General features: G+C 40.5%; 3 protein-coding genes across 6 annotated transcripts in view; all 3 read left to right on the top strand.

Moving 5' to 3' along the window:
- Positions 1 to 8,110, top strand: part of LOC133663627 (gastrula zinc finger protein XlCGF57.1-like) — a 27,607-nt gene extending 19,497 nt beyond the window's left edge. For all 3 annotated transcript variants that reach the window (XM_062068239.1, XM_062068238.1, XM_062068240.1), the window contains one exon: positions 6,273 to 8,110. In XM_062068239.1, the coding sequence (XP_061924223.1) occupies positions 6,273 to 7,681 (1,409 nt within the window). In that variant the 3' untranslated portion in view covers positions 7,682 to 8,110. The remainder of the gene's footprint in view (positions 1 to 6,272) is intronic.
- A 6,233-nt stretch (positions 8,111 to 14,343) lies between these two features.
- On the top strand, positions 14,344 to 20,000 carry LOC133663622 (gastrula zinc finger protein XlCGF57.1-like). 2 transcript variants are annotated; one of them, XM_062068232.1, is made up of 3 exons: positions 14,344 to 14,807; positions 16,856 to 16,908; positions 16,997 to 20,000. In XM_062068232.1, the coding sequence occupies exon 3, from the start codon at positions 17,047 to 17,049 to the stop codon at positions 18,493 to 18,495; it is 1,449 nt and encodes a 482-aa protein (XP_061924216.1). In that variant the 5' UTR covers positions 14,344 to 14,807; positions 16,856 to 16,908; positions 16,997 to 17,046; the 3' UTR covers positions 18,496 to 20,000. The 2 variants fall into 2 exon arrangements, with proteins under 2 accessions (XP_061924216.1, XP_061924215.1); XM_062068231.1 differs by lacking the exon at positions 16,856 to 16,908.
- A 1,574-nt stretch (positions 20,001 to 21,574) lies between these two features.
- LOC133663624 (gastrula zinc finger protein XlCGF57.1-like) lies at positions 21,575 to 27,022 on the top strand. Its single transcript, XM_062068233.1, has 2 exons — positions 21,575 to 22,026; positions 24,751 to 27,022. The coding sequence occupies exon 2, from the start codon at positions 24,801 to 24,803 to the stop codon at positions 25,992 to 25,994; it is 1,194 nt and encodes a 397-aa protein (XP_061924217.1). The 5' UTR covers positions 21,575 to 22,026; positions 24,751 to 24,800; the 3' UTR covers positions 25,995 to 27,022.
- The last annotated feature ends 906 nt before the right edge of the window (positions 27,023 to 27,928 follow it).

Here is a 27,928-nt window from a genome sequence, read left to right as displayed (position 1 = left end):
TGGCAATATCGCGAAATGATCAAGTATGACACATAGAATGGATCTGCTATCCCCGTTTAAATAAAAAAAAAATCATCAGTAGACCTTTAAAGACTTTGACTTTTCCAAATGGAGGAGGAGGGAGCACAAATGTGTGCTGACGAACATAAACAGCCACAGGAGGACAATGTGGCTGAACGTGACAATGTTGGGCAAGAGGTTGAAGGGAAAAAACGTGTGGTAAAAATGACACCCAAGGCTCTAGGTCACAAAACTGAAAGTTTGCAGGGGGAAAGAAAATCAATGTTGCAAAGACTCTCAACGCTGAATTTAGCAGGTTTATGGGTTTTTATCATGAAACCAGAAAAGTACACAAAATGTTGTTGTCTCTGTTGCCAGATGATGAGTGTACTGAACATGAGACATGGTACAAAGCAAAAATGTTGAATTTTGATGGTTTTATTGACAAGGTTGACAGGTTGATGTATTCTCAAAATGATCTTCTTCTTCTTCTTTCGTGTATCGTCTTCATATGTCCATCTTCGTGTCGTGTAGCCACTCCCTCGTCTCAGGTCCCACTTGGAAGAGGCCCTCCCCTGAAGGTGGTCTATGCCGGGGACAGGTGGTGATGATGTGGTCGGCAGTCTGCTCAGGCTCCCCGCACTCACACGCTGCACTGTCTGTTAGGCCCCACTTCTTCATGGACGCTTTGAAGCAACCAACCCCTGTGCGAAGGCGGTTCAGGAGGGTCCATTGCCGGCGAGGTAGATCTTCTCCCTCCACGCCACCTCCAGGATCCTGGATGTAATGGTGTAGGCGTGTCTGTCCTGCTGACTCCCACTCCTGCTTCCATTCCGCTGCCAGCCAGGCTTTGGTTGTCAGATCCTCCGGGATGGAAATAAGCATCTCTTGTGCGGCCTGATTGTATGGGTGGCGGGACTTGAGTCTGCTTGGAGGTGTTGCCATGGTGGTGGTTTCATGGTTCTCCTCTCAAAATGATGATGATGACAATGATGATGAGGTTGAAAATGATGGTTCTGCTGTTGATGGTTTTGAAAATGAAAGTGTACAACCCCACGACGGTGTAACCCAGGCTTGAAAACACCATATGCCTGGAGTTGAAATAATTCATTTGAGTTAAAATAATTCATTTAGTAAAGATACATTAATTTCAGTTAAATAACTAAGTGTTAAAACAGGTACAAACTAATCTGCACTTTACGTTATTCATTTATATTTTTAACCTGCTCTACAAGTTGTTAAAATAGAAAATACACAAAATACTTAAAAATGTTGACACAAACATGGTGTCTTAACAGGATTTGCAGAGGTAAAAAATTACCTGTCTCCATGATTGTCACCTCTAGAGGGCGATCAGCAGCCTGCGAGCCCTTCCGTGTCACTCATTATATGACGCAACTTCCTGTAGTGTGGAAGAAGAGAAACTCCCTTTCCGGTTTTTTTCTGTTCATGCGTGGCTATGCCGAACACACGCGGCGAACCTGTTGAACAATCCTTTGCCATCCACCCGGTAAGGCTTGAAAATAAGCTTGCAATTCGACCCATCCACATTTCTAATGTTGTTATACAACTTTTGATCCATATATTGTGTTGTTTGAACCTTGTAGAGCAGTGTGACATCCGAGTGTAATATTCACTGACTGACATCCTGTGTGCAGTCATTTCACTTGATCAGCGGTGAGTGAATAACAATGATGTGATGTTTTATTTGAGCCATAAGTGTTGGTGATATTTATTTTGTTCATGTTTACAGCACATGCTGGGAACACTGTGATTATTTTTGTTTTACTGAAGTAATAGATTACTGAGTACTTTTGATTTAGTGATTGAAGGGGTAATTTTTAGTGCATCTCTCACCTGTGCTAGCAAGGGAGAGATTTAGCACGTTTTAACCTTATATACCTCCAAGTTGCTACACAAAAGTCAATTTTGAGCACTAATGTGAACTTTGTGCAATTAACCTACCTCGTTTAATTGTGAACTTAAAGGTGCATTTAAATAGTATTTGTATTTTTGTATTTGAAGAAACATTTCATATATTTTTGAATATTTGAACAATTGGAAAAAAGAACTATAATAAGCGCTTAACTTTTATTTTGATATTTCATATTTTGAAAACAAATACATTGTAAACCAAAGCATTTGAGATACATAATTGGTGATTAATGACATGATTGAGCTAATTAATGCAAGTTAAAGGCCTACTGAAACCCACTACTACCGACCACGCAGTCTGATAGTTTATATATCAATGATGAAATCTTAACATTGCAACACATGCCAATACAGCCGGGTTAACTTATAAAGTGCAATTTTAAATTTCCCGCCACACTTCCGCTTGAAAACATTTTATTATGCTGACGTATGCGTGTGACGTCACGAGGGCAAGGGAAGTATTCGGAGCCCGTAGAATCCTATACAAAAAGCTCTGTTTTCATTTCATAATTCCACAGTATTCTGGACATCTGTGTTGGTGAATCTTTTGCAATTTGTTTAATGAACAATGGAGGCTGCAAAGAAGAATGTTGTAGGTGGGATCAGTGTATTAACGGCTGGCTGTAGCAATACAACAAGGACTTCTTACTTGGATAGCAGAAACCTAGCCGATGCTAGCCGCCCACCGCACGGATGATCGGGTGAAGTCCTTCGTCGCGCCGTCGATCGCTGGAACGCAGGTGAGCACGGGTGTTGAGCAGAAGAGGGCTGGCTGGCGTAGGTGGAGCGCTAATGTTTTTATCATAGCTCTGTGAGGTCCGGTTGCTAAGTTGCTAAGTTAGCCTTAGCGTCGTTAGCAACAGCATTGTTAAGCTTTGCCAGGCTGAGAAATATTAACCGTGTAGTTACATGTACATGGTTTAATAGTATTGTTGATCTTCTGTCTATCCTTCCAGTCAGGGATTTATTTATTTTGTTTCTATCTGCATTTGAGACAGATGCTATCACGTTAGCTCATGCTAAAGAGCTTTGTCGATGTATTGTCGTGGAGATAAAAGTCACTGTGAACGTCCATTTCGCGTTCTTGACTCTCATTTTCAAGAGGATATAGTATCCGAGGTGGTTTGAAATACAAATCCGTGATCCACAATAGAAAAAGGAGAGAGTGTGGAATCCAATGAGCCAGCTAGTACCGAAGTTACGGTCAGAGCGAAAAAAGATATGTATTTCACTGCATTCTAGTCCGTCACTCTAACGACCCTCATCCACGAATCTTTCATCCTTGCTCAAATTAATGGGGTAATCGTCGCTTTGTCGCTCCGAATCTCTCTCGCTCCATTGTAAACAACGGGGAATTGTGAGGAATATTACCTCCTGTGACGTCACGCTACTTCCGGTACAGGCAAGGCTTTTTTTATCAGCGAGCAAAAGTTGCGAACCTTATCGTCGATTTTCTCTACTAAATCCTTTCAGCAAAAATATGGCAATATCGCAAAATGATCAAGTATGACACATAGAATGGATCTGCTATTCCCGTTTAAATAAAAACAATTCATTTCAGTAGGCCTTTAAAAGTATTTACCGTATTTTCCGCACAATAAGGCGCCCGTGTTATTAGCCGCACGTTCAATGAACGGCATATTTCAAAACTTTGTTTACCTATTAGCCGCCCGTGCTATTAGCCGCACCTACGCTACGCTAAAGGGAATGTCAACAAAACAGTCAGATAGGTCAGTCAAACTTTAATAATATATTACAAACCAGCGTTCTAACAACTCTGTTCACTCCCAAAATGTAATGTGAAAATGTGCAATCACAAAAATAGTAACGCTCAAAATAGTGCAGAGCAATAGCAACATCAATAACTCAACGTTGCTCGAACGTTAGTCACACAACACACAATAAACATTTAAAGCTCACTTTCTGAAGTTATTACTCATCCACAAATCCATCGAATTCTTCTTCTTCGGTGTGCTTCACTTGTTTTTTGACACCATCTGTGAAGTGGACGCGCATGCAGTCGTAGATCAACAGGGACGTAGCTGCGTGAAAAAAGTCACCCGGTGTCTTCGCGTAAACGTCTATCAACCACTCGCTCATCTTTTCTTCATCCATCCATCCCTTCGAGTTAGCTTTTATGATGACGCCGGCTGGAAAGTTCTCTTTTGGCAAGGTCTTCCTTTTGAATATCACCGTGGGTGGAAGTTTCTGGCCGTTAGCATGGCAAGCTAGAACCACGGTGAAGACGACTTCTCATTCCCTGTGGTGCGAATATTCACCGTACGTGTTCCCGTTGTATCCACAGTGCGGTTCACAGGAATATCAAAAGTCAGTGGAACCTTGTACGTGTGTCTCTTAGTAGGAGACATTTTGTGGTCTTTACAGAAACACACAAATGAAATTAAACGTAATATCCGCGCGCTTCTTCTTCTACAGGGGCGGGTGCGGTTGCTTACAGTAGAAGAAGAAGCGCTTCCTTTTCTATGGGGCGGTTGCTTACCGTAGAAGAAGAAGCGCTTCCTTTTCTATGGGGCGGTTGCTTACCGTAGAAGAAGCGCTTCCTCTTCTACGGGGAAAAAAGATGGCGGCTGTTTACCGTAGTTGCGAGACCTAAACTTTATGAAAATAAATATTAATATTAATCCATATATAAGGCGCACCGGGTTATTAGCCGCATTGTCAGCTTTTGAGAAAAATTTTGGTTTTTAGGTGCGGCTTATGGTGCGGAAAATACGGTAAGCTAATTCATGGTTATTTAAGAACACAGTTGAAACCAGTGTGTGTGAATAACACAAGCTATTGGGTCTTGTCTGATCTAGTATTAGGTCAGGTTTTTTGATTGGGTGATTCAAATACCATCTTAATTACCTGGAGCACCTTGTGTGGCGAGGACGACATCGCCCTTCCAGCCCAGGTGGATGAGAGGCATCACAATCCCTCGACTAACTGCCAACGTGGACCTGTTAATTGGTACCAACGCCTCCAAGTTAATGGAACCATGGGAGGTGATTAACAGCCACGGAGTTGGACCCTATGCTGTCAGAACCCTACTGGGGTGGGTAATTAATGGGCCAATACAAGGCAACAACCAGCATAATGGGAGCCCCACAGTTGCTGTTAACCACACAATCGTTAACAGGTTGGAGGAACATCTTATCAACCAGAGCATTGGCGGAACACAATCAGCCCAAAAGTCCTATGAGTGGGCTCAAAGCTTCCGCATTGAAAAAGAGGAGCAAGAAAAGCTTTGCAGTTTGGAAAAGGAGAGGCAGGAGAGAACATGCTTTGGCCAAAAAGCAGGAAGAGCGATAGCAAGCTCTGGCCAGAGAGAGAGAGAGCTCTAGAACTAGAAAGACAAAGATCCTTGGAGCAAGCACTTCTCCAGCAGCAACACGAGGAGAAGGAAAAGAGATAAATGGAAAAGGCAAGACTCAAAGTTTGGAAGCAGAAAGAAAAAAGGATCTGTACTCAAAGACCAAGATGGAGGCAGAGTCTATATCGCTGACCTTTTATGGAAAAGGTGGATTCGCGAGTATTTACCGTTGCTACAAGAGCGACAAACGTGGACAAATGAAAAAGGATGCTTCAGCACCAAAAGGAAGTTGGATACTTAGAAGAATACTGGTAACCTTTCCTGATAGGAAAGGCCTTGTACGCTCAGTCTGCAAACCAAAACGAGCATAATCGAAAGACTCATAACAAATATATGCCTTCTATGTGAAAGGTATGGAGTAAAATAACTGCATTATTGCAAAAGAGAACATGAAAACCAAAGAAAAAGGGTTTTGTTTTGGTATTATTGCTCTATTTGTATGTATTTATTTTTAATTCAATTGCTCTGTTAATCACGCCAGTAACAATTAGGGGCTGGTGTGTTAGAGCCATTTACTCTTTCTGTCCGTCAAATTCATGACGTCACCAAAGGGGTTGGCTCAAGGCTAAGTGCCAGTCTACTTAGGGAGGAGCTGGGATCTTGCTCAGGTGTTGCTGAGTAGAGGCGCAACAGTTTTTGATTGTGTCAGGCTAGTATTTGTTTGCTCCTGTTTATTTTCCGTTTTTGTTACAAAGTGAGTTTGATTTACGTGACTTTATGTTAATAAATATTTGTGTTAAACATGGACACAATTCTGGACATCAATTCTTAGCCAGCTGCACACGTCTGAACTAGCTTCAGTTATATTCGGCAACCAGTAGCAGTAATAGTTTAGGATTCTACCGCTACAGTTACTATAAAACTAAGAACACAAAGGAAAGAACATTAATATACACATTGTCTCATAAGTCTGAGCAAAGCTGGACTTTTCTAATTCTTGTGTTTGTCTTTTCATGTCCTGAAGACGTCTGTGAAGAACATATTTTTTCTGAGCAGCAGAAGTGGACCTCCAGGATGGAGCAGGAAAAACCACAGCACCCCCATATTACTCAGGAAGAGGAAGAGCCACACCCCACCCGCATTAAAGAGGAAGATGAGGAGCTACAGCCCCCCTTCTTTAAGGAGGAAGACGAGGAACACAGTATCAGTCATAATGGAGATCATCTTGAAGGACTGGAGGAGGTTGATGTCCCCAAGATGCCATTGACTGGTGTCATTGTGAAGAGTGAAGATGATGAGGTCAAAAGTGAAAGTGAGGAAAAGAGAGAGGTGGAGCCTCCAAGCAGCAGCTCAACTCAACACATGACAACAGATGCTGATGGAGACCACTGTGGAGGATCACAAGCAGACAAGCTCTTAGCTCCACTATCAGATAGTGATGACATGACTTCACACTCTTCTGACACTGATGATGAAGACCCTGAAGCTGATACAACATGTCACACTGACAACACACACTTTGAATGTTCTTACTGTCGCAAAACTTTTAATCACCGTCACAATTTCAAAACACACATGAGAATACACACTGGTGAGAAACCTTTTTCCTGTTTAAGCTGTGGTAAAAGCTATACACAAAATAATAGTTTGAAAATACACATGAGAACGCACACTGGAGAAAAATCTTTTATCTGTTCAGTCTGTGCTAAAAGTTTTGCACACAATATTAATTTGAAAACACATATGAAAACACACACTGTTGATAAACCTTTTATCTGTTCAATCTGTGGTAAAGGTTTCGTTCGAAATAGGGATTTGAAAACACACATGAGAATACACACTGGTGAGAAACCTTTTTCCTGTTTAAGCTGTGGTAAAAGCTTTACACAAAATAATAGTTTGAAAATACACATGAGAACGCACACTGGAGAAAAACCTTTTATCTGTTCAGTCTGTGCTAAAACTTTTGCACACAATATTAATTTGAAAACACACATGAAAACACACACTGGTGATAAACCTTTTATCTGTACAATCTGTGGTAAAGGTTTCATTCTAAATAGGGATTTGAAAACACACATGAGAACACACACTGGCGAAAAACCTTTTGTCTGTTCAGTCTGTAGTAAAGGTTTTTCAAGAAATTGGGTTCTGGAAATACACATGAGAACACACACTGGAGAAAAACCTTTTATCTGTTCAGTCTGTGCTAAAAGTTTTACACACAATACTAATTTGAAAACACACATGACAACACACACTGGTGAAAAACCTTTTATCTGTTCAATCTGTGGTAAAGGTTTCGGTCGAAATCGTGATATGAAAACACACATGAGAACACACACTGGTGAAAAACCTTTTGTCTGTTCAGTCTGTACTAAAGGTTTTACAAAAAATACCATTTTGAAAACACACATGACAACACACACTTGAAAAAAACATTTTATTTGTTCAATCTGTGGTAAAGGTTTCACACAAAATAGTGACTTGAAAGTACACAGGACAATACACCCAGGTAAAAAACCTTTTTCATGCTCAATCTGTGCTAAAGCTTTTGTACGGAAAGGTCCGTTAAAAATACACATGAAAATACACACCAGTGAATAGGGATGGGAATCAAAAACCTGTTCTTGTTCAGAACCGGTTCTCAGTATATCAATTCCTTGGAATCGCTTGCCATCGATTTTTCCGGGTGGGGATGACGTCATTACGCGAAGTGCGTACAGCGTAGTGACGTCAGACCTCAAGATGGTGATAAAACAGAGAGAAAGGTAATGCAGAGTAAAGTATGCACTATATATTCATGCTTTATTTGAATGATTATGTTTGCATGTTAAAAATGCTAAAGCTTAACTAATAAGATTTGAGCAAGATCCCAGCTCCTCCCTAAGTAGACTGGCACTTGGCCTTGAGCCAACCCCTTTTGTGACGTCATGAATTTGACGGACAGAAAGAGTAAATGGCTCTAACACACCAGCCCCTAATTGTTACTGGCGTGATTAACAGAGCAATTGAATTAAAAATAAATACATACAAATAGAGCAATAATACCAAAACAAAACCCTTTTTCTTTGGTTTTCATGTTCTCTTTTGCAATTATGCAGTTATTTTACTCCATACCTTTCACATAGAAGGCATATATTTGTTATGAGTCTTTCGAAATTATTTAAAGTGCACTATGCATAATAAACGTAACATTATTAATATTGCTACTACGGATACTTTCAACAAAAACTCCTCAAAACAGCCCACTACCTATAATATGGGCTTTTTAAACATAAGGTCATTGTCTTCCAAAACGTTATTAGTTAATGAAGTCATCAGAGACAACAATCTTGATGTTGTTGGTCTAGCCGAGACCTGGCTCAAACCAGACGAATATTTTGCGCTGGGTGAGGCGTCTCCTCCTGGCTATGCGGGAACGCATATTGCCCGCCCCATTAAAAGGGGTGGGGGTGTTGCACTAATATACAACAAAAACTTTAGCCTTACCTCGGACCTAAATAATAAATATAACTCGTTTGAGGTGCTTACTGTGAGGTTTGTCACACCGCTGCCTCTCCACCTGGCTGTCATCTACCGCCCCCCTGGGCCCTATTCGGACTTTATCAATGAATTTTCAGAGTTCGTTGCTGATCTAGTGACGCACGCCGACAATATAATCATAATGGGAGACTTTAACATCCATATGAATACCCCATCGGACCCTCCATGCGTGGCGCTCCAGACTATAATTGATAGCTGTGGTCTTACACAAATAATAAATGAACCCACGCATCGCAACGGTAATACGATAGATCTAGTCCTTGTCAGGGGTGTCACCACCTCTAAAGTTACGATACTCCCGTACACTAAAGTAATGTCCGATCATTACCTTATAAAATTCGAAGTTCTGACTCATTGTCAACAAACTAATAATAATAATAATAACTACTATAGCAGCCGCAACATTAATGCTGCCACAACGATGACTCTTACTGACCTACTGCCTTCGGTAATGGCACCATTCCCAAATTATGTGGGCTCTATTGATAACCTCACTAACAACTTTAACGACGCCCTGCGCGACACCATTGATATTGTAGCACCGCTAAAGCTAAAAAGGGCCCCTAAAAGGCGTACCCCATGGTTTACAGAAGAAACTAAAGCCCATAAATTATCATGTAGAAAGCTGGAACGCAAATGGCGTGCGACTAAACTTGAGGTTTTCCATCAAGCATGGAGTGATAGTTTAATAACTTATAAACGCATGCTTACCTCAGCTAAAGCTAAATATTACTCAAATCTCATCCACCTCAACAAAAATGATCCTAAATTTTTGTTTAGTACAGTAGCATCGCTAACCCAACAAGGGACTCCTCCCAGTAGCTCCACCCACTCAGCAGATGACTTTATGAATTTCTTTAATAAGAAAATTGAAGTCATTAGAAAAGAGATTAAAGACAATGCATCTCAGCTACAACTGGGTTCTATTAACACAAATACGACAGTATATACGACGGACATTGCCCTCCAAAATAGTTTCTCTCTCTTTGATGAAATAACATTGGAGGAATTGTTAAAATGTGTAAATGGGACAAAACAAACAACATGTTTACTTGACCCAATTCCTGGGAAACTTATCAAGGAGCTTTTTGTTTTATTAGGTCCATCAGTGTTAAATATTATAAACCTATCACTTTCCTCTGGTACTGTTCCTCTAGCATTCAAAAAAGCGGTTATTCATCCTCTACTCAAAAGACCTAACCTCGATCCTGACCTCATGGTGAACTACCGGCCGGTGTCCCACCTACCGTTTATCTCGAAAATTCTCGAAAAAATTGTCGCACAGCAGCTAAATGAACACTTAGCGTCTAACAATCTCTGTGAACCTTTTCAATCCGGTTTCAGGACAAATCACTCTACGGAGACAGCCCTCGCAAAAATGACTAATGATCTATTGCTAACGATGGATTCTGATGCGTCATCTATGTTGCTGCTTCTTGATCTTAGCGCCGCTTTCGATACTGTTGATCATAATATTTTATTAGAGCGTATCAAAACGCGTATTGGGATGTCAGACTTAGCCTTGTCTTGGTTTAACTCTTATCTTACTGACAGGATGCAGTGTGTCTCCCATAACAATGTGACCTCGGACTATGTTAAGGTAACGTGCGGAGTTCCCCAGGGTTCAGTTCTTGGCCCTGCACTCTTTAGTATTTACATGCTGCCGCTAGGTGACATTATACGCAAATACGGTGTTAGCTTTCACTGTTATGCTGATGACACCCAACTCTACATGCCCCTAAAGCTGACCAACACGCCGGATTGTAGTCAGCTGGAGGCGTGTCTTAATGAAATTAAACAATGGATGTCCGCTAACTTTTTGCAACTCAACGCTAAGAAAACGGAAATGCTGATTATCGGTCCTGCTCAACACCGACATCTATTTAATAATACCACCTTAACATTTGACAACCAAACAATTAAACAAGGAGACTCGGTAAAGAATCTGGGTATTATCTTCGACCCAACTCTCTCGTTTGAGTCACACATTAAGAGTGTTACTAAAACGGCCTTCTTTCATCTCCGTAATATCGCTAAAATTCGTTCCATTTTGTCCACAAGCGATGCTGAGATCATTATCCATGCGTTCGTTACATCTCGTCTCGATTACTGTAACGTATTATTTTCGGGCCTCCCTATGTCTAGCATTAAAAGATTACAGATGGTACAAAATGCGGCTGCTAGACTTTTGACAAAAACAAGAAAGTTTGATCATATTACGCCTATACTGGCTCACCTGCACTGGCTTCCTGTGCACCTAAGATGCGACTTTAAGGTTTTACTACTTACGTATAAAATACTACACGGTCAAGCTCCTGCCTATCTTGACGATTGTATTGTACCATATGTCCCGGCAAGAAATCTGCGTTCAAAGAACTCCGGCTTATTAGTGATTCCCAGAGCCCAAAAAAAGTCTGCGGGCTATAGAGCGTTTTCTATTCGGGCTCCAATACTATGGAATGCCCTCCCGGTAAAAGTTAGAGATGCTACCTCAGTAGAAGCATTTAAGTCTCATCTTAAAACTCATTTGTATACTCTAGCCTTTAAATAGACTCCCTTTTTAGACCAGTTGATCTGCCGTTTCTTTTCTTTTCTTTTCTACTCTGCTCCGGGGTGGACCGCTAGCCTGTCCATCAGATGGGACATCTCTACGCTGCTGACCCGTCTCCGCTCGGGATGGTTCCCGCTGGCCCCACCATGGACTGGACTTTCGCTGATGTGTTGGACTTTCACAATATTATGTCAGACCCACTCGACACCGAGGATGTCGTTGTGGCTTGTACAGCCCTTTGAGACACTTGTGATTTAGGGCTATATAAATAAACATTGATTGATTGATTGATTGATCAAAAGATGTTACTTATTCATTGGAAAAATGGTGTATTGGTCATTGGTGTTTGGTAAATGGGTCAAAAACTGTTGAACCTATCTTGGAAAAGAGGGATGTGGTGTATTAGAGGGAGGTGTCAGTGCTCTATTCGATTAGACTGTCATTGTAATCACTACTGAAGGCACTAGGGGTCATGAGGTTGTCATGTAGGATTCAACAATGGATGTTTGATGCCTACAGTAAAAACATTGAACTCTTTCCTCTGCCTCGTCTCCGTGTGTATACAGTGGCGGGCCGTGCGTTTCCCACCTAGTCCTTCAGTGATGTCCAACTTCAATGATAACCTCTCAAAATACCATCATTTATGTCACCACATGACCATTGCTGGATAAATACTATACAGAAACACATTTACGCACTACTGGGCATTGAATCACCACCAACATTGTACATAACAGGTTATTTTCTGGCGCATTTAAAAATCAATAAAACTTATTTATGTGGTACTGTCAAAATTAAAATTGCAAAAAACATATTAAACGCGAAACGAGAAATAAATAAAATATCTAAACTCACATTCTGTAGAACCCATTCGAGCTTCCGGGGTTGGCCGACATCGTCTCATAAGATGTAGTTTCTCTTTAAATATCCTTCTTGAAAATGGCCTTGCTGCGTTGTCTTGTCTAATCATAAAAGATGCAGACGAGGCGTGTTGGCTGAGTTCTTAAAGTTTACTCCACAAGGTGCTCATCAAAAACATCCCACTGCCGGCATGGCTAAACGCGGCTACTGCGCATGCGCTCCACTACTGTGGCATGCTGGGTAATGGAGTTCTTAAGTTACCTAGCTAAGTGTTTTTCAACCTTTTTTGAGCCATGGCACATTTTTTTAATAAAGAAAATATGGAGGCACACCACCAGCAGAAAAGGTTAAAAAATGAAACTCCACCAGGTTGTCGTGCCCTATTTTGAGTCTGTTGTTGTTTTTCTGTGTGTAGTGCTTTAGTTTCTGTCTTGCGCTGTTATTTTGGTGACCCTTCCTTCCTGTTTTGTTGTTTGTTTTCATGTAGCCGCTTCACGCATTCCTTTGAGTGCTATTGCCTGACCTGCTTTGTGTTAGCAATCGAGACTATTTAAGTTGTGCGTACGCTATCCTTCTTTGTGGGGACACAGTTGATTGTTGCGTCATGTACGGATGTACGTTGTGGCGTCATCACCGCTCCACACGCTGCAAGTCTTTGCTGTCGTCCAGCATTCTGTTTTTGTTTACCTTGTCGCAAGTTCAGTTTTGCTTTTGTTTTGCATAGCCATCTCTAAGCTTCAGTGCCTTTTCCTTTCCCTTTTGTTCATTTTTGGTTTAATCATTGCATACCATTTTACCTGCTCACCGTCTCCCGCTGTGCTCTGCATATTGGGATCACGACAAACCATCCTCGACGCATTCCGACTTCTACAAAGCAATGAACTACCTGCTGCCACCGACATCAAGTATCACATGGTTAACCTGTCGAGCTCTACAAAGCACAGACACTCAACAACGGCACATTATTTGCAGATTATAATTATTGATTTGCAAAAAAATATTTTTTGGACCAATTAGGTGAAGTTGCAAAATTTCCCACGGCACACCAGACAATATCTCACGGCACACTAATGTACTGCGGCACAGTGGTTGAAAAACACTGACCTAGCTCATAACATCACAATATATATCTGCCTTAGGCCATCTAGAAGGCCTTACTGACAACAACTCGTGATCTGATTGACTAAAGCAACTGTCTGTCAACTGTATGTGTCCGTTCACTTACAGTGCACGGACGCCAGCATTGCTGATCTGGAGGCAGATTTGGTCCAGCATAGCAACATAGGATAGCTGAATTCTGATTGGATAAAAACTCGAACCTAAAAGCAACAACACTGGACGGAGCATAATATGACATGAAGAGAATATGAGTACTTTGAGATATTTCGGGAAAGTAAATTAAAAAATACTTTTGTCTTTTTTTATGATCATGATTTCTGATTGTTAGGCCAGAAGGCCACGCTGGCCCTGACCGCACACCACTGTGTGTTTATGATATGAACCCACAGTGTTGCTGTAAGAGCATACTAGACTTCAAGATGCAACAGGTTCCATCTAGCTGTCGTTTTTGCTCACTGCAGGTGTTGCGGGATGCATGGTTGCTTCATTAATCTCTCCAGGCAACATTTTTTCACTAATTCCTCAATAAATTCACCAAGACGTCACCGTGGAGTTTTTGAGTGTATTTAGCTGATTGGAGAGCTGGCTTCAACAGCCAGTGGGTCTATGACAGATCTTGCAAAATTACTTGTTCATATCGAAAAATAACTCCACCTAATATATTTTTTATTTTAAAGACTACTTTAAATTTCATTCAAATTATTAAAAAAAAACGTTTTTAATTGTTTATTATCTCATAGTGTTCTCTTCTCTGTTATATTATTCAATACTGCCCTCATTTTTGTGGCAGTGATTGCGTTGATTTTTTTTATCAATCCATCCATTTCTCTACCGCTTGTCCCTCTCGGGGTCGCGAGGGTGGCTGGAGCCTATCCCAGCTGCATTCGGACGGAAGGCGGGGTACACCCTGGAAAAGTAGTGCGTATATTTTTTTGTGAAATGTATTGTCGTTTTTGCCTGCAAATACAGTCCTATAAAAATAAGAGGAACCAAGTCAACAGGAAGTGACGTGTGCCGTCACTTGCACATGCGCGGACTGATAGTGTATTCTGTCACCGATCGTCTTGTAAAAGGCAGCGGAGCGGTGTGGGTTTTAAGTTTGCCTTAATTCATTCAGTTTTACGTTTGTACCTATTTGTTTAGGTGTGACAAACTAAACTGTATATTTATTTTTCGTGTCAGAATGAACTCAACTCAGACTTGAAGCGTCTTAGGCGAACTTAACCTGCTACTTAGCTTAGCTTGTTAGCTGCTAACAAAAAGACACCCGGAAGTTATCAACACATCGCTAAGCAAAATGCTGAGAGTGTTGGTTAATTAGCGACTAACTGCGGCTGTGGAAGAAATATTTTTAACGTTATAAAGAAAGATAGCAGAGTACGTACGAGGGGGAACTTTCTCCATCAAAAGAGGAGAACTAGCGACAACGTCAACTACTGGACGCTGTTTTCAAGAAGCATCAAGTTGTGTTGCACAGAACAGGTTTGTTTACTTCTTACTCTCACATCTTTACTAACTTTATGTTTCATCATTGAGATGAAAGAATAATTGGAACAACTTTACTGAGTGGAGGAGCATTGCAGTGAAAGTATGATAGTTGGTAATATAAATTTAAACACATTTTTATTTGTAAACAAAAAAAACCAAAACTGTATGATGAATAAACTGCATTATCTCCCACTGAACCGAAATCTACTCATGACAGCAGGGCAATAGTTAAGGGGAATTGCACTTTTTTATCATTTATTTCACTCTTTTTGTGCATTCTAAGTTGGGAGGGGAAAAAAACTCTAGCAAGAGACAGCTAATAATAGAGGTAATGGGGATTTGATGTATTCAGCATACAACGCGCTCTAAAAACTTCCAAAAATGTTTTATGCAAAGCACATGCACATATTACAACTTGCAACGAGGGGTAAAGAGGCAGGCATCCGGCCCAAAGCTGCCAGCCACTCGGGCGCTGCTTTGTGTTCCAACATATACCACATGGGGTGAAGCTAAGGCCTGGGTTGGGGTTAGGGCTGGGCGATATACTCGATATATCGCGGGTTTGTCTATGTGCGATATAGAAAATGACTATATCGTGATATTCGAGTATACGTTCTCACGCAGTTTCTTTTAGCTGTAGCCATTACACTACAGTCTTTTCTCACTCTTTGTTGTCTCTCCTTCTCACAGAGACATAAAACAAACACACCTTCTTACATACGTCACATACGTATACGCCCTCGCGGAGCAGAGAGGTAGCGGCATGGGTAACGTTAGCTGTGGTGCGAGTGGTAATTCAAGAGAAAGAAGGTGCGAATCTGGTAACAAATGAAGGAAGAATTAATTCCCAAGAAAAACAGCAGGGGGTCCATCGTCTGGCGGTGGTTCGGCTTCAAGTGGGAATATGTTGAACAGACAACCGTAATTTGTCAAGTGTGGGGTAAAAGCGTTGCTACAAAAAGTAGCATTATTGCTAATGTGTAGCATCATTTGAAAAGTCACCTGCTGGAGAATGAAGAGTGCTTACTCCGCATGTCAACATCTCCGTTCGGTGCCACACCAACAAAATGCCGAGGCAACCATTTCCACATAAACACCGTATGAAACAAATAGTCAACAACAGAAGGAGATAACGTCCGCAGTAACCTACCACATACCGAAGGACATACACTATTTGATTTTCTATTATGCAGCTAATTTTTATTTGACAGTTATTGAAATATCTTGTGTGAAATCATGCACAAAAGTGCACTTTATTTGTTTTAAACTATTGTAGTGGCGTTCTGTACAAAAAGTGCACTTTAATTTAGTGTTGTTTTGATATGTCATCTTAGTGACATCATGCACAAAAGTGCACTCATAGCTTGTTTTAAAATGTCTCTGACAATCTTGCACTTTCTGTTTTGAAATGACATGAATGTTTGTGCCACTGCTTAATAAATACAATTTTGGTCAATTGACTTAGTTGTGATTTCCCTCTCTGCATGAAAGTTTAAAATGAGCATATATTAATGCAGTATGAACAAGAATGTTTTAATGTAGACACATAGAATCATCATACTGGTGTGATTATATGCATCAAGTGTTCATTCAAGGCTAAGGCAAAATATCGAGATGTATATCGTGTATTGTGACATGGCCTAAAAATGTTGAGATATTAAAAAAAGGCCATATCACCCAGCCCTATTTGGAGTGTGTGTGTGTGTGTGTGTGTTTGCATGTGTCCATTGTTCAGGGTGTTGTGTTGTTGTGTCTATGGGCCAGGAGTCTCTCTCTGCAGGCGTTAGGAGCAAAGTTCAACTCCCAGGTGTTATTGGAGGAGGGAGGGATGTCAGAGCAGCTATCGCTGTGATGTCCCTCAGTGGAGGTTTTCAAAACAGCCTTCGTATGTTTAGAGCAGCGTCAAGGCCATTTGAGGGAGTGGAATCGTAAATAAGGATTGTTGTTTTCAAAGCGAGCAGACATTTCAATGACTTGTCTGATCTAATCGTTTGTACTGACTCTCAATTTGATACATTTGTGCATTTCAATAAGCCTTTCAGTGATGTTGTCCAACTTACGATTATGTTCACGATATAAAACTAAGAACACAAAGGTAAGTACATTAATATACACATTGTCTCATAAGTCTGAGCAAAACTGGACTTTTCTAAGTCTTGTGTTTGTCTTTTCGTGTCCTGCAGACGTCTGTGAAGAACATCTTTTTCCTGAGCAGCAGAAGTGGACCTCCAGGATGGAGCAGGAAAAACCACAGTACCCCCATATTAGTCAGGAAGAGGATGAGCCACACCCCACCCGCATTAAAGAGAAAGATGAGGAGCTACAGCCCCCACTCTTTAAGGAGGAAGAGGAGAAACACAGTATCAGTCAGAATGGAGATCATCTTGAAGGACTAGAGGAGGTTGATGTCCCCAAGATGCCATTGACTGTTGTCATTGTGAAGAGTGAAGATGATGAGGTCAAAAGTGAAAGTGAGGAGAAGAGAGAGGTGGAGTTTCCAAGCAGCAGCTCAACTCAACACATGACAACAGAAGCTGATGGAGACCACTGTGGAGGATCACAAGCAGACAAGCTCTTAGCTCCACTATCAGATAGTGATGATGCAACGTCACATTCTCCTGACACCGGTGATAAAATCTCTGAAGCTGATACAACATGTCACACTGACAAAACACACTTTAAATGTTCTTATTGTCGCAAAACTTTTAATCACCGTCGCAATTTCAAAACACACATGAGAATACACACTGGTGAGAAACCTTTTTCCTGTTTAAGCTGTGGTAAAAGCTTTACACAAAATAATAGTTTGAAAATACACATGAGAACGCACACTGGAGAAAAACCTTTTATCTGTTCAGTCTGTGCTAAAAGTTTTGCACACAATATTAATTTTAAAACACACATGAAAACACACACTGGTGATAAACCTTTTATCTGTTCAATCTGTGGTAAAGGTTTTGTTCGAAATAGGGATTTGAAAACACACCTGAGAACACACACTGGCGAAAAACCTTTTGTTTGTTCAGTCTGTAGTAAAGGCTTTACAAAAAATACGAATCTGAAAACACACATGACAACACACACTGTTGAAAAACCTTTTGTATGTTCAATCTGTGGTAAAGGTTTTTCAGGAAATTGGGTTTTGAAAATACACATGAGAACACACACTGGAGAAAAACCTTTTATCTGTTCAGTCTGTGCTAAAAGTTTTACACACAATAACAATTTGAAAACACACATGACAACACACACTGGTGAAAAACCTTTTATCTGTTCAATCTGTGGTAAAGGTTTCGGTCGAAATAGTGATATGAAAACACACATGAGAACACACACTGGCGAAAAACCTTTTGTCTGTTCAGTCTGTAGTAAAGGTTTTACAAAAAATACAATTTTGAAAACACACATGACAACACACACTGGTGAAAAACATTTTGTCTGTTCAATCTGTGGTAAAGGTTTTGCAGGAAATTGGGTTTTGAAAATACACATGAGAACACACACTGGAGAAAAACATTTTATTTGTTCAATCTGTGGTAAAGGTTTCACACAAAATAGTGACTTGAAAGTACACATGACAATACACACAGGTAAAAAACCTTTTTCATGTTCAATCTGTGCTAAAGGTTTTGTACGAAAAGGTCCGTTAAAAGTACACATGAGAATACACACCAGTGAATAGGGATGGGAATCGAAAACCTGTTCTTGTTCAGAACCAGTTCCCAGTGTATCAATTCCTTGGAATCGCTTGCCATCGATTTTCCGGGCGGGGATGACGTCATAACGCGAAGTGCGTACGGCATAGTGACGTCAGACCTCAAGATGGTGATGCCTGGTTGGAACAAACACTAACATTTTACGAGAAAAGATTGTGACTGCGCTACTTGTAATTATTATAAGGCTGCTATTTCATCAATAGAGCGAGTGAGCGATCATGGCCCTTTTACAAGCTACGAGATGAACATGTTTGCAACCTCATAGGAGGTCAAGCTCACACTTTACATCCTCTGTTTTCCATCTTCTAATGGAATGGCTGAGCGAGCCATAAAGACTGTCAAACATGCACTGAAAAAAGCAATGCAAACTGGCACTGACCCACATCTGGTGCTGTTGTCGCTGAGGGACACACCCGTGACTGGACTGAGCATTTCACCTGCACAAATGTTAATGGGCAGAGGACTCTGGAGCACCCAACGGTGTTGCAGTGCTATTCTAAAACAGTTGATGCTGCAGCATGTCCACAACAGGATACAAAACCTGCAGCACCAACAGAAACAACACTTCCATCAACAAGCAGTCTCTACCAGTGTTAACCAGAGGGGACACCGTCTACATGCAAACACGGAACGGTTGGGAGCCGGCAGTTGTCATCCATCAGAGAGAGGAACCACGCTCCTACAGGGACAAAACTAAGGAAGAACGAGGACATCTGAGGAAGATACATCCAAGTTTGTTCACTGATGCCCGCCGGGATGAACCTAGTGGACTTTTAAGGTACACACTTCACAGACACCTGAGTCAGTTGACCCACCAGAACAGGACTTTCCAATAAACATTACCCCTCTTGTGAGTATGGAATGTATGCCTAACAACCACATGAGAAGTGGCAGAGAGATCAGACGCCCTGCCGGGTTTAGGGACTATTTTCCTTGACTCATTATGTTATTGATCCATGTGTCTCAAGCTTTTGCAACTCTATAAAAAAGAGAGAGAGGGGATCCAGAGTAAAGTATGCACTGTATATTAATGCTTTATTTGAATGTTTATATTTGTATATTGTAAATGATAAAACTAAACAAATCAGATTTGAGGTAATCAAAAGATGTCACTTGTTCATTGAAAAAATGCTGTATTGGTCATTCTAATAGTCAGATTAAAAGCAGATGTGTTTGGTGTTCATACGCTATATTGAAAGTGTTTGGTAAATAAGTCAAAAACAGTTAAACCTACCTTGGAAAAGAGGGATGTGGGGCATAGAGCGGCAACATGTCAGTGCTCTATGATTAGACCAGGGGTCCAAGAACTTTTTGAGTTGGGGGCCGCATTGGGTTGAAAAAATTTGGCCAGGGGCTGGGCTATGTGTTATCGATGGGTAATGCATTTTTAGACAATATGATTTTCCTGAGCGGCGCGGAGACACCGAGAGTAACAAGTGTTACAAAATGGATTAGAAAGAACAGATTTAAAAAAAAAATTTTTTTTAAAGTATATATATATATATACACTACCGTTGAAAATTTTGGGGTCACATTGAAATGTCCTTATTTTTGAAAGAAAAGCACTGTACTTTTCAATGAAGATAACTTTAAACTAGTCTTAACTTTAAAGAAATACACTCTATACATTGCTAATGTGGTAAATGACTATTCTAGCTGCAAATGTCTGCTTTTTGGTGCAATATCTACATAGGTGTATAGAGGCCCATTTCCAGCAACTATCACTCCAGTGTTCTAATGGTACAATGTGTTTGCTCATTGGCTCAGAAGGCTAATTGATGACTAGAAAACCCTTGTGCAATCATGTTCACACATCTGAAAACAGTTTAGCTCGTTGCAGAAGCTACAAAACTGACCTTCCTTTGAGCAGATTGAGTTTCTGGAGCATCACATTTGTGGGGTCAATTAAACGCTCAAAATGGCCAGAAAAAGAGAACTTTCATCTGAAACTCGACAGTCTATTCTTGTTCTTAGAAATGAAGGCTATTCCACAAAATTGTTTGGGTGACCCCAAACTTTTGAACGGTAGTGTATATATATTATTTTTATTTTTTTTTATTTTGGATTTTCCTGCGGGCCGGATTTTGGACGCGGCCGTAGTTTGGGGACCACTGGATTAGACTGTCATTGTAATTACTACTGAATGGACTAGGAGTCATGAGGTTGTCATGTAGGATTCAACAGTCGATGTTTGATGTCTCCAGTAAAAATATTTCTCACTTTCCTCTGCCTCGTCTCTGTGTGTTTATGATATGAACCCACAGTGTTGCTGTAAGAGCATACTAGACTTTTAGATGCATCGGGCTCCATCATTTTGCTTACTGCAGGTGTCGCCGGATACATGGTGGCTTCATTAAATCTCTCCAGGCAACGTTTTTTCACGAATTCCTCAGTAAATTCACCAAGACGTCACCGTGGAGTTTTTGAGTCTATTTAGCTGATTGGAGAGCTGACTTCAGCAGCCAGTGGGTCTATGACAGTCCGCCATAGACCCACTGGCATATCTAGTTGTTTCGATATGAACAAGTAATTCTGCAAGATCTGTCATTGACAGATCTTGCAGAATTACTTGTTCATATCGAAAAAAAACTTCACCTAAAATATTTCATTTTAAAAACGACTTTAAATTTCGTTCAAATTCTTTAAAAAACATTTTTATGTTTCTGTATTGCCCTTGTTTATTCTCTGTTATATACCTATATATTGCCCCCATTTTTGTGCAGTGATTGCGTTGATTTTTTTAATCCATCCATCCATTTCCTACCGCTTGTCCCTTTCGGTGTCGCGGGGGTGGCTGGGGGTCCTATCCCAGCTGCATTCGGGCGAAAGGCGGCCGGGGTAACACCCTGGATAACTCGTGCGTTTATTTTATTTTTTGTGTGAAATGTATTGTTTCCATCCATCCATTTCCTACCGCTTGTCCCTTTCGGGGTCGCGAGGTGTGCTGGAGCCTATCTCAGCTGCATTCGGGCGGTAGGCGTTTGGGCATGCAAATACAGTCTGTAAAAGAGGAACCAAGTCAACGGGAAGTGACGTAACCTATCACTTGCACATGCGCAGACTGATGGTGTATTCTGTCAATCGTCGTGTAAAAGGCTGGGGAGCAGTCTTGGTTTTAAGTTTGCGTTAATTCCTTCATTGTTACGTTTGTACCTATTCGTTTAGGTGTGACAAACTCAACTTTATTCATTCTTCGTGTCAGAATGAACTCAACTCAGACTTGAAGCGTCTTAGGCGAACTTAACCTGCTACTTAGCTTAGCTTGTTGGCTGCTAACAAAACACACCCGGAAGTTATCAACACTTCGCTAAGCAAAATGCTGAGAGTGTTGGTTAATTAGCGACTAAATGCGGCTGTGGGAGAAGTATTTGTAGTGTTATAAAGAAATATAGCAGAGTACGACGAGGAATTTTATCCAACAAAAGAGGAGAACTAGCGACAACGTCAACTACTGGACGCTGTTTTCTAGAAGCATCAAGTTGTGTTGCACAGAACAGGTTTGTTTACTTCTTACTCTCACATCTTTACTAACTTCATGTTTCATCACTGACATGAAAGAATAATTGGAACGAATTAAACGAATTTTTATTTGTAGACAACACAAAATAAATAAACTATAGGGTAAAAAAAAATGCATTGTCTCCCACTGAACTGCAATCTACTCATGACAGCAGGGAAATAGTTAAGGGCCATTGCACTTTTTTACTATTTATTTTGCCTATCATTCACAAGCCCTATGTGAGACAAGCACACACATGTAGTTCTCTTTGTGCATTCTAAGTTGGGAGGAAAAAAAACTCTCGCAAGAGGCAGCTAATAGAGGTAATGGGGATTTGATGTACTGTGCACACAAAGCGCTCTAAAAACTTCGTAAAATGTTTTATATACATGCTTTATGTATTTAATGTAGCACCGTAAAAGGCACATTCATACTAACATGTAATATCCAAATGTTTTGGTCATTTTAAGCATTGCTTGAATTTTTTTGGGGGGGGGTTCTTTGAGTTTACAGAGAACATAACACTCAAAATTGGCCTTTATGTGTGAATGTTGTCTGTCTATCTGTGTTGGACCTGCGATGAAGTGGCGACTTGTCCAGGGTGTACGCCGCCTTCCGCCCGAATGCAGCTGGGATAGGCTCCAGCACCCTCCGTGACCCTGAAAGGGACAAGCAGTAGAAAATGGATGGATAAGAACATAATAATAACAAAGGTGCCATATATAGTAATGTGGCCAGAAATTGTACTGCAATCACAGTCAGAAAGATGTGTTCATAGTCATTAAAGATGGTGAATGATTGGCAAAACTGGAAAGAAAAGTGCAGTTCCCCTTTACACTGCCATCATATCCAAAACCAGTGAAGTTGGCACATTGTGTAATTCGTAAATGAAAACAAAATACAATGATTTGCAAATCCTTTTCAACTTTTATTCAATTGAATGGACTGCAAAGACAAGATATTTAATGTTCAAACTGAGAAACACATTTTTTTTTTGTTGCAAATAATCATTAACTTAGAATTTAATGACAGCAACACATTGCAAAAAAGTTGGCGCAGGGGCATTTTTACCACTGTGTTACATGGCCTTTCCTTTTAACAACACTCAGTAAACGTTTGGGAACTGAGGAGACCAATTTTTGAAGCTTTTCCGGTGGAATTCTTTCCCATTCTTGCTTGATGTACAGCTTAAGTTGTTCAACAGTCCGGGGTCTCCGTTGTGGTATTTTAGGCTTCATAATGCGCCACACGTTTTCAATGGGAGACAGGTCAGAAATACAGGCAGGCCAGTCTAGTACCCGCACTCTTTTACTATGAAGCCACGCTGTTGTAACACATTGCTTGGCATTGTTTTGTTGAAATAAGCAGGGGCGTCCATGATAACGTCGCTTGGATGGCAACATATGTTGCTCCAAAACCTGTATGTACCTTTCAGCATTAATGGTGTCTTCACAGATGTGTAAGTTACCCATGTCTTGGGCACTAATACACCCCCATACCATCACAGATGCTGGCTTTTGAACTTTGCACCTATAACAATCCGGATGGTTCTTTTCCTCTTTGGTCCGGAGGACACGATGTCCAGTTTCTTAAAACAATTTAAAAATGTGGACTCGTCAGACTACAGAACACTTTTCCACTTTGCATCAGTCCATCTTAGATGAGCTGGGGCCCAGCAAAGCCAGCAGCGTTTCTGGGTGTTGTTGATAAATGGCTGTTGCTTTGCGTAGTAGAGTTTCAACTTGCACTTACAGATGTAGCGACAAACTGTAGTTACTGACAGTGGTTTTCTGAAGTGTTCCTGAGCCCGTGTGGTGATATCCTATACACACTGATTTCGCTTCCTGAGGAATCGACGGTCCGTAATATCATCGCTTACGTGCAGTGATTTCTCCAGATTCTCTGAACCTTTTGATGATATTACGGACCGTAGATGGTGAAATCCCTAAATTCCTTGCAATAGCTCGTTGTGAAATGTTGTTCTTAAACTGTTGGACAATTTGCTCACGGATTTGTTCACAAAGTGGTGAGCCTCGCCCCATCCTTGTTTGTGAATGACTGAGCATTTCATGGAAGCTGCTTTTATACCCAATCATGGCACCCGCCTGTTCCCAAATTAGCCTGTTCACCTGTGGGATGTTCCAAATAAGTGTTTGATGAGCATTCCTCAACTTTCTCAGTCTTTTTTGCCACTTGTGCCAGCTTTTTTGAAACATGTTTCAGACATCAAATTCCAAATGAAATAATATTTGCAAAAAATAACAAAGTTTTCCAGTTCGAACGTTAAGTATCTTGTCTTTGCAGTCTATTTAATTGTATATAGGTTGAAAAGGATTTACAAATCATTGTATTCTGTTTTTATTTACGATTTACACAACGTGCCAACTTCACTGGTTTTGGGTTTGTAATTCATCAATGTATATTACATGATATTTATAATCTATTTTTCCATTTTAGTTGGACTAAAAGGTAGTTAAATTAGAGATGGAAAAACGTCCAACTTGAGGTTGTTTATTGATATTCAATCAATCAATCACAGTTTACTTATATAAGCCTTAATCACAAATGTCTCAAAGGGCTGCACAAGCCACAGCAATATTCAAATGAAGTTACTGTAAAACTAAGAACACAAAGGAAAGTACTTTAATATACACATTGTCTCATAAGACTGAGCAAAGCTGGACTTTTCTAAGTTGTTTGTTTGTCTTTTCGTGTCCCGCAGACGTCTGTGAAGAACATTTTCTCCCTGAGCAGCAGAAGTGGACCTCCAGAATGGAGCAGGAAAAACCACAGCCCCTCAATATTACTCAAGAAGAGGAGGAGCCAAACCCCACCCGCATTAAAGAGGAAGATGAGGAGCTACAGCCCACCCTCTTTAAAGAGGAAGAGGAGGAACACAGCATCAGTCATAATGGAGATCATCTTGAAGGACTGGAGGAGGTTGATGTCCCCAAGATTCCATTGAGTGTTGTCATTGTGAAGAGTGAAGATGATGAGGTCAAAAGTGAAAGTGAGGAGAAGAGAGAGGTGGAGCCTCCAAGCAGCAGCTCAACTCAACACATGACAACAGAAGCTGATGGAGACCACTGTGGAGGATCACAAGCAGACAATCTCTTAGCTCCACTATCAGATAGTGATGACATGACGTCACACTCTCATCACACTGATGATGAAGACTCTGAAGCTGACACATGTCACACTGACAACACACACTTTAAATGTTCTTATTGTGGCAAAACTTTTAGTTACCGTCGTAATATGAAAACACACATGAAAACACACACTGGTGAAAAACCCTTTTCCTGTTCAAGCTGTGGTAAAGGTTTTGGACGAAATTGGGTTTTGAAAAAACACATGAGAATACACACTGGTGAAAAACCTTTTATCTGTTCAATCTGTGCTAAAGGTTTCACACAAAGTAGTGATTTGAAAGTACACATGAGAACACACACAGGCGAAAAACCTTTTGTCTGTTCAATATGTAGTAAAGGTTTTACAGAACATACACAGTTGAAAAGACACACGACAACACACACTGGCGAAAAACCTTTTATCTGTTCAATCTGCGGTAAAGGTTTCACTCAAAATAATGATATGAAAGCACACATGAGAACACACACTGGTGAAAAACCTTTTGTCTGTTCAATCTGTAGTAAAGGTTATACAAAAAGTACACCATTGAACAGACACATGAGAACACACAGTGGTGAAAAACCTTTTGTCTGTTCAATCTGTGGTAAAGGTTTTCCAGGAAATTGGGTTTTGAAAATACACATGAGAACACACACTGGAGAAAAACATTTTATCTGTTCAATCTGTGGTAAAGGTTTCACACAAAATTGTGATTTGAAAGTACACATGACAATACACACAGGTAAAAAACCCTTTTCATGTTCAATCTGTGCTAAAGGTTTTTTACGAAAAGATCGGTTGAAAATACACATGAAAATACACACCAGTGAATAGGGATGGGAATCGAAAACCTGTTCTTGTTTAGAACCGGTTCCCAGTGTATCAATTCCGTGGAATCGCTTACCATCGATGCTTCAGGGTGAGGATGACAGATCTCAAGATGGCGTTGCCTGGTTGGAACGAACACTAACATTTTACAAGAAAAGATTGTAATAATTTCTTGTAATAATTATAAGGCTTTTATTTCATCAAGACGTGGACATCTGAGCAATATGTTGAAACATTTGAACACACAGAATACAATAATTTTGAAGGAAAGCTGCGTTTTTGAACCGCTACTACCTAATCCCAGGCAGCAGTAACGCTAGCAGCTCATCTGAATACAACAGGTATGAACTAAAACCTCCTATCATGCCCGCGCTATTATTTGTTAAATTGAAATGAATGCCGTCTCATTTCGATGAGCATGACAAGAGACATATTCTGACTGGCTCCAAGGCGGACAGAACTCTCCCCAGTTCACGTCTGCCACTAGATGAATGTCAATAGGCAGCGACTAAGTTTGTGGTCTATTTGCTAGTGTCGACGCTCCTAATTTTTAATTGTAGTCAGAAATGAGTTGCATGTTTTCCTCCCACCATCGTTACATTATACAGGTGAAACCCAAAAAACTAGAATATGGTGTAAAAGTCCATTCATGTCAGCAATTAACTTCAAATGTGAAAGTAATCTGAACTTCAAATGTGAAAGTAATCTGCACTATTAACTCATTACATGCAAAGTGAGGTATGTCAAGCCTTTGTTATCCTTTTGATGATCTTAGCTTACACCTTTTGAAACATTACATATTTTCAATTCAATGTTTTCATTAACTGAAAGCCATAATCATCAAAACTATACCCAATTAAGGCTCCACATATCTCACTTTGCATGTAATAAGTTAATATCACATGTTACTAAATGTTACATTCTTGTGTAATTTTCACATGATTTATTTTGTTAAATACTACAGACGAATAGTTATTACATGTATTTTTTTTTTTGGTACCTTTTTTTCCTTCTATGCTATGTATGTGACATCACTGTAGGCTTTGTAAGGTCATGTTACCTCCTAAAATAAACAAAATTGAGGCTAATCCACCTTTTTTTCCTTTGTTTTCCAAATAAGATCCATCCATTTTCTACCGCTTATCCCTTTTAGGGTCGCGGAGGGTGCTGGAGCCTATCTCAGCTACATTCGGGCGGAAGGCGTGGTACACCCTGGACAAGTCGCCACCTCATCACAGGGCCAACACACATAGACAGACCACATTCACACACTAGGGCCAATTTAGTGTTGCCAATCAACCTATCCCCAGGTGCATGTTTTTGGAGGTGGGAGGAAGCCGGCGTACCCGGAGGGAACCCACGCAGTCACGGGGAGAACATGCAAACTCCACACAGAAAGATCCCGAGCCCGGGATTGAACTTTTTATTGTGAGGCACATGCACTAACCCCTGTGCCACCCTGCTTCCAAATAAGAATCAATAAGAGAACCGTTAAGGAACCGAATCGTTAAGCAGAATCAGAACCAGAAAAATGTTACCAATCCCTACCAGTGAAAAACCTTTTTTCCAGTTCAATCCGTCCTAACGGTTTCACACAAAATCAGCACTTGAAATGACATGTGAAAATACACAATATAGTGAAAAACTTTTTTCCTGTTCAATCTGTGTTAAATGTTTTAAGCGACACACTGGTGAGGAAGTTTGAGTTTCATTGTGTGTGATGAAAGATTATCTTAAATGTACCAGGGTAGGAAACACAAGTGAGAACATCAGCAGTAAATGAGGCTGCAGGATTTTAAATCAACTGTCAAAATGTTGTTAATTTTCACTTTCTAACATCACCACATACCGTGCATGCGGAACGTATTTACAGTCCTTCACTTTTACCACATTTGTTAAGTTACAGCCCGAAATGAACTAAATTAATTTCTGTCATCAAA

Source organism: Entelurus aequoreus, linkage group LG13 (genome assembly GCF_033978785.1).
Source record: "Entelurus aequoreus isolate RoL-2023_Sb linkage group LG13, RoL_Eaeq_v1.1, whole genome shotgun sequence".
NCBI classification, from domain to species: Eukaryota; Metazoa; Chordata; class Actinopteri; order Syngnathiformes; family Syngnathidae; genus Entelurus; species Entelurus aequoreus.
Note: the sequence above shows the minus strand (reverse complement) of the source record. Positions and strands in the feature narration are given on the sequence as shown.

Bases quoted from the DNA above. Each gene is read 5' to 3' on its own strand.
- LOC133663622 (XM_062068231.1), top strand. From the start codon at position 17,047: ATGGAGCAGGAAAAACCACAGTACCCCCATATTAGTCAGGAAGAGGAT.
- LOC133663624 (XM_062068233.1), top strand. From the start codon at position 24,801: ATGGAGCAGGAAAAACCACAGCCCCTCAATATTACTCAAGAAGAGGAG.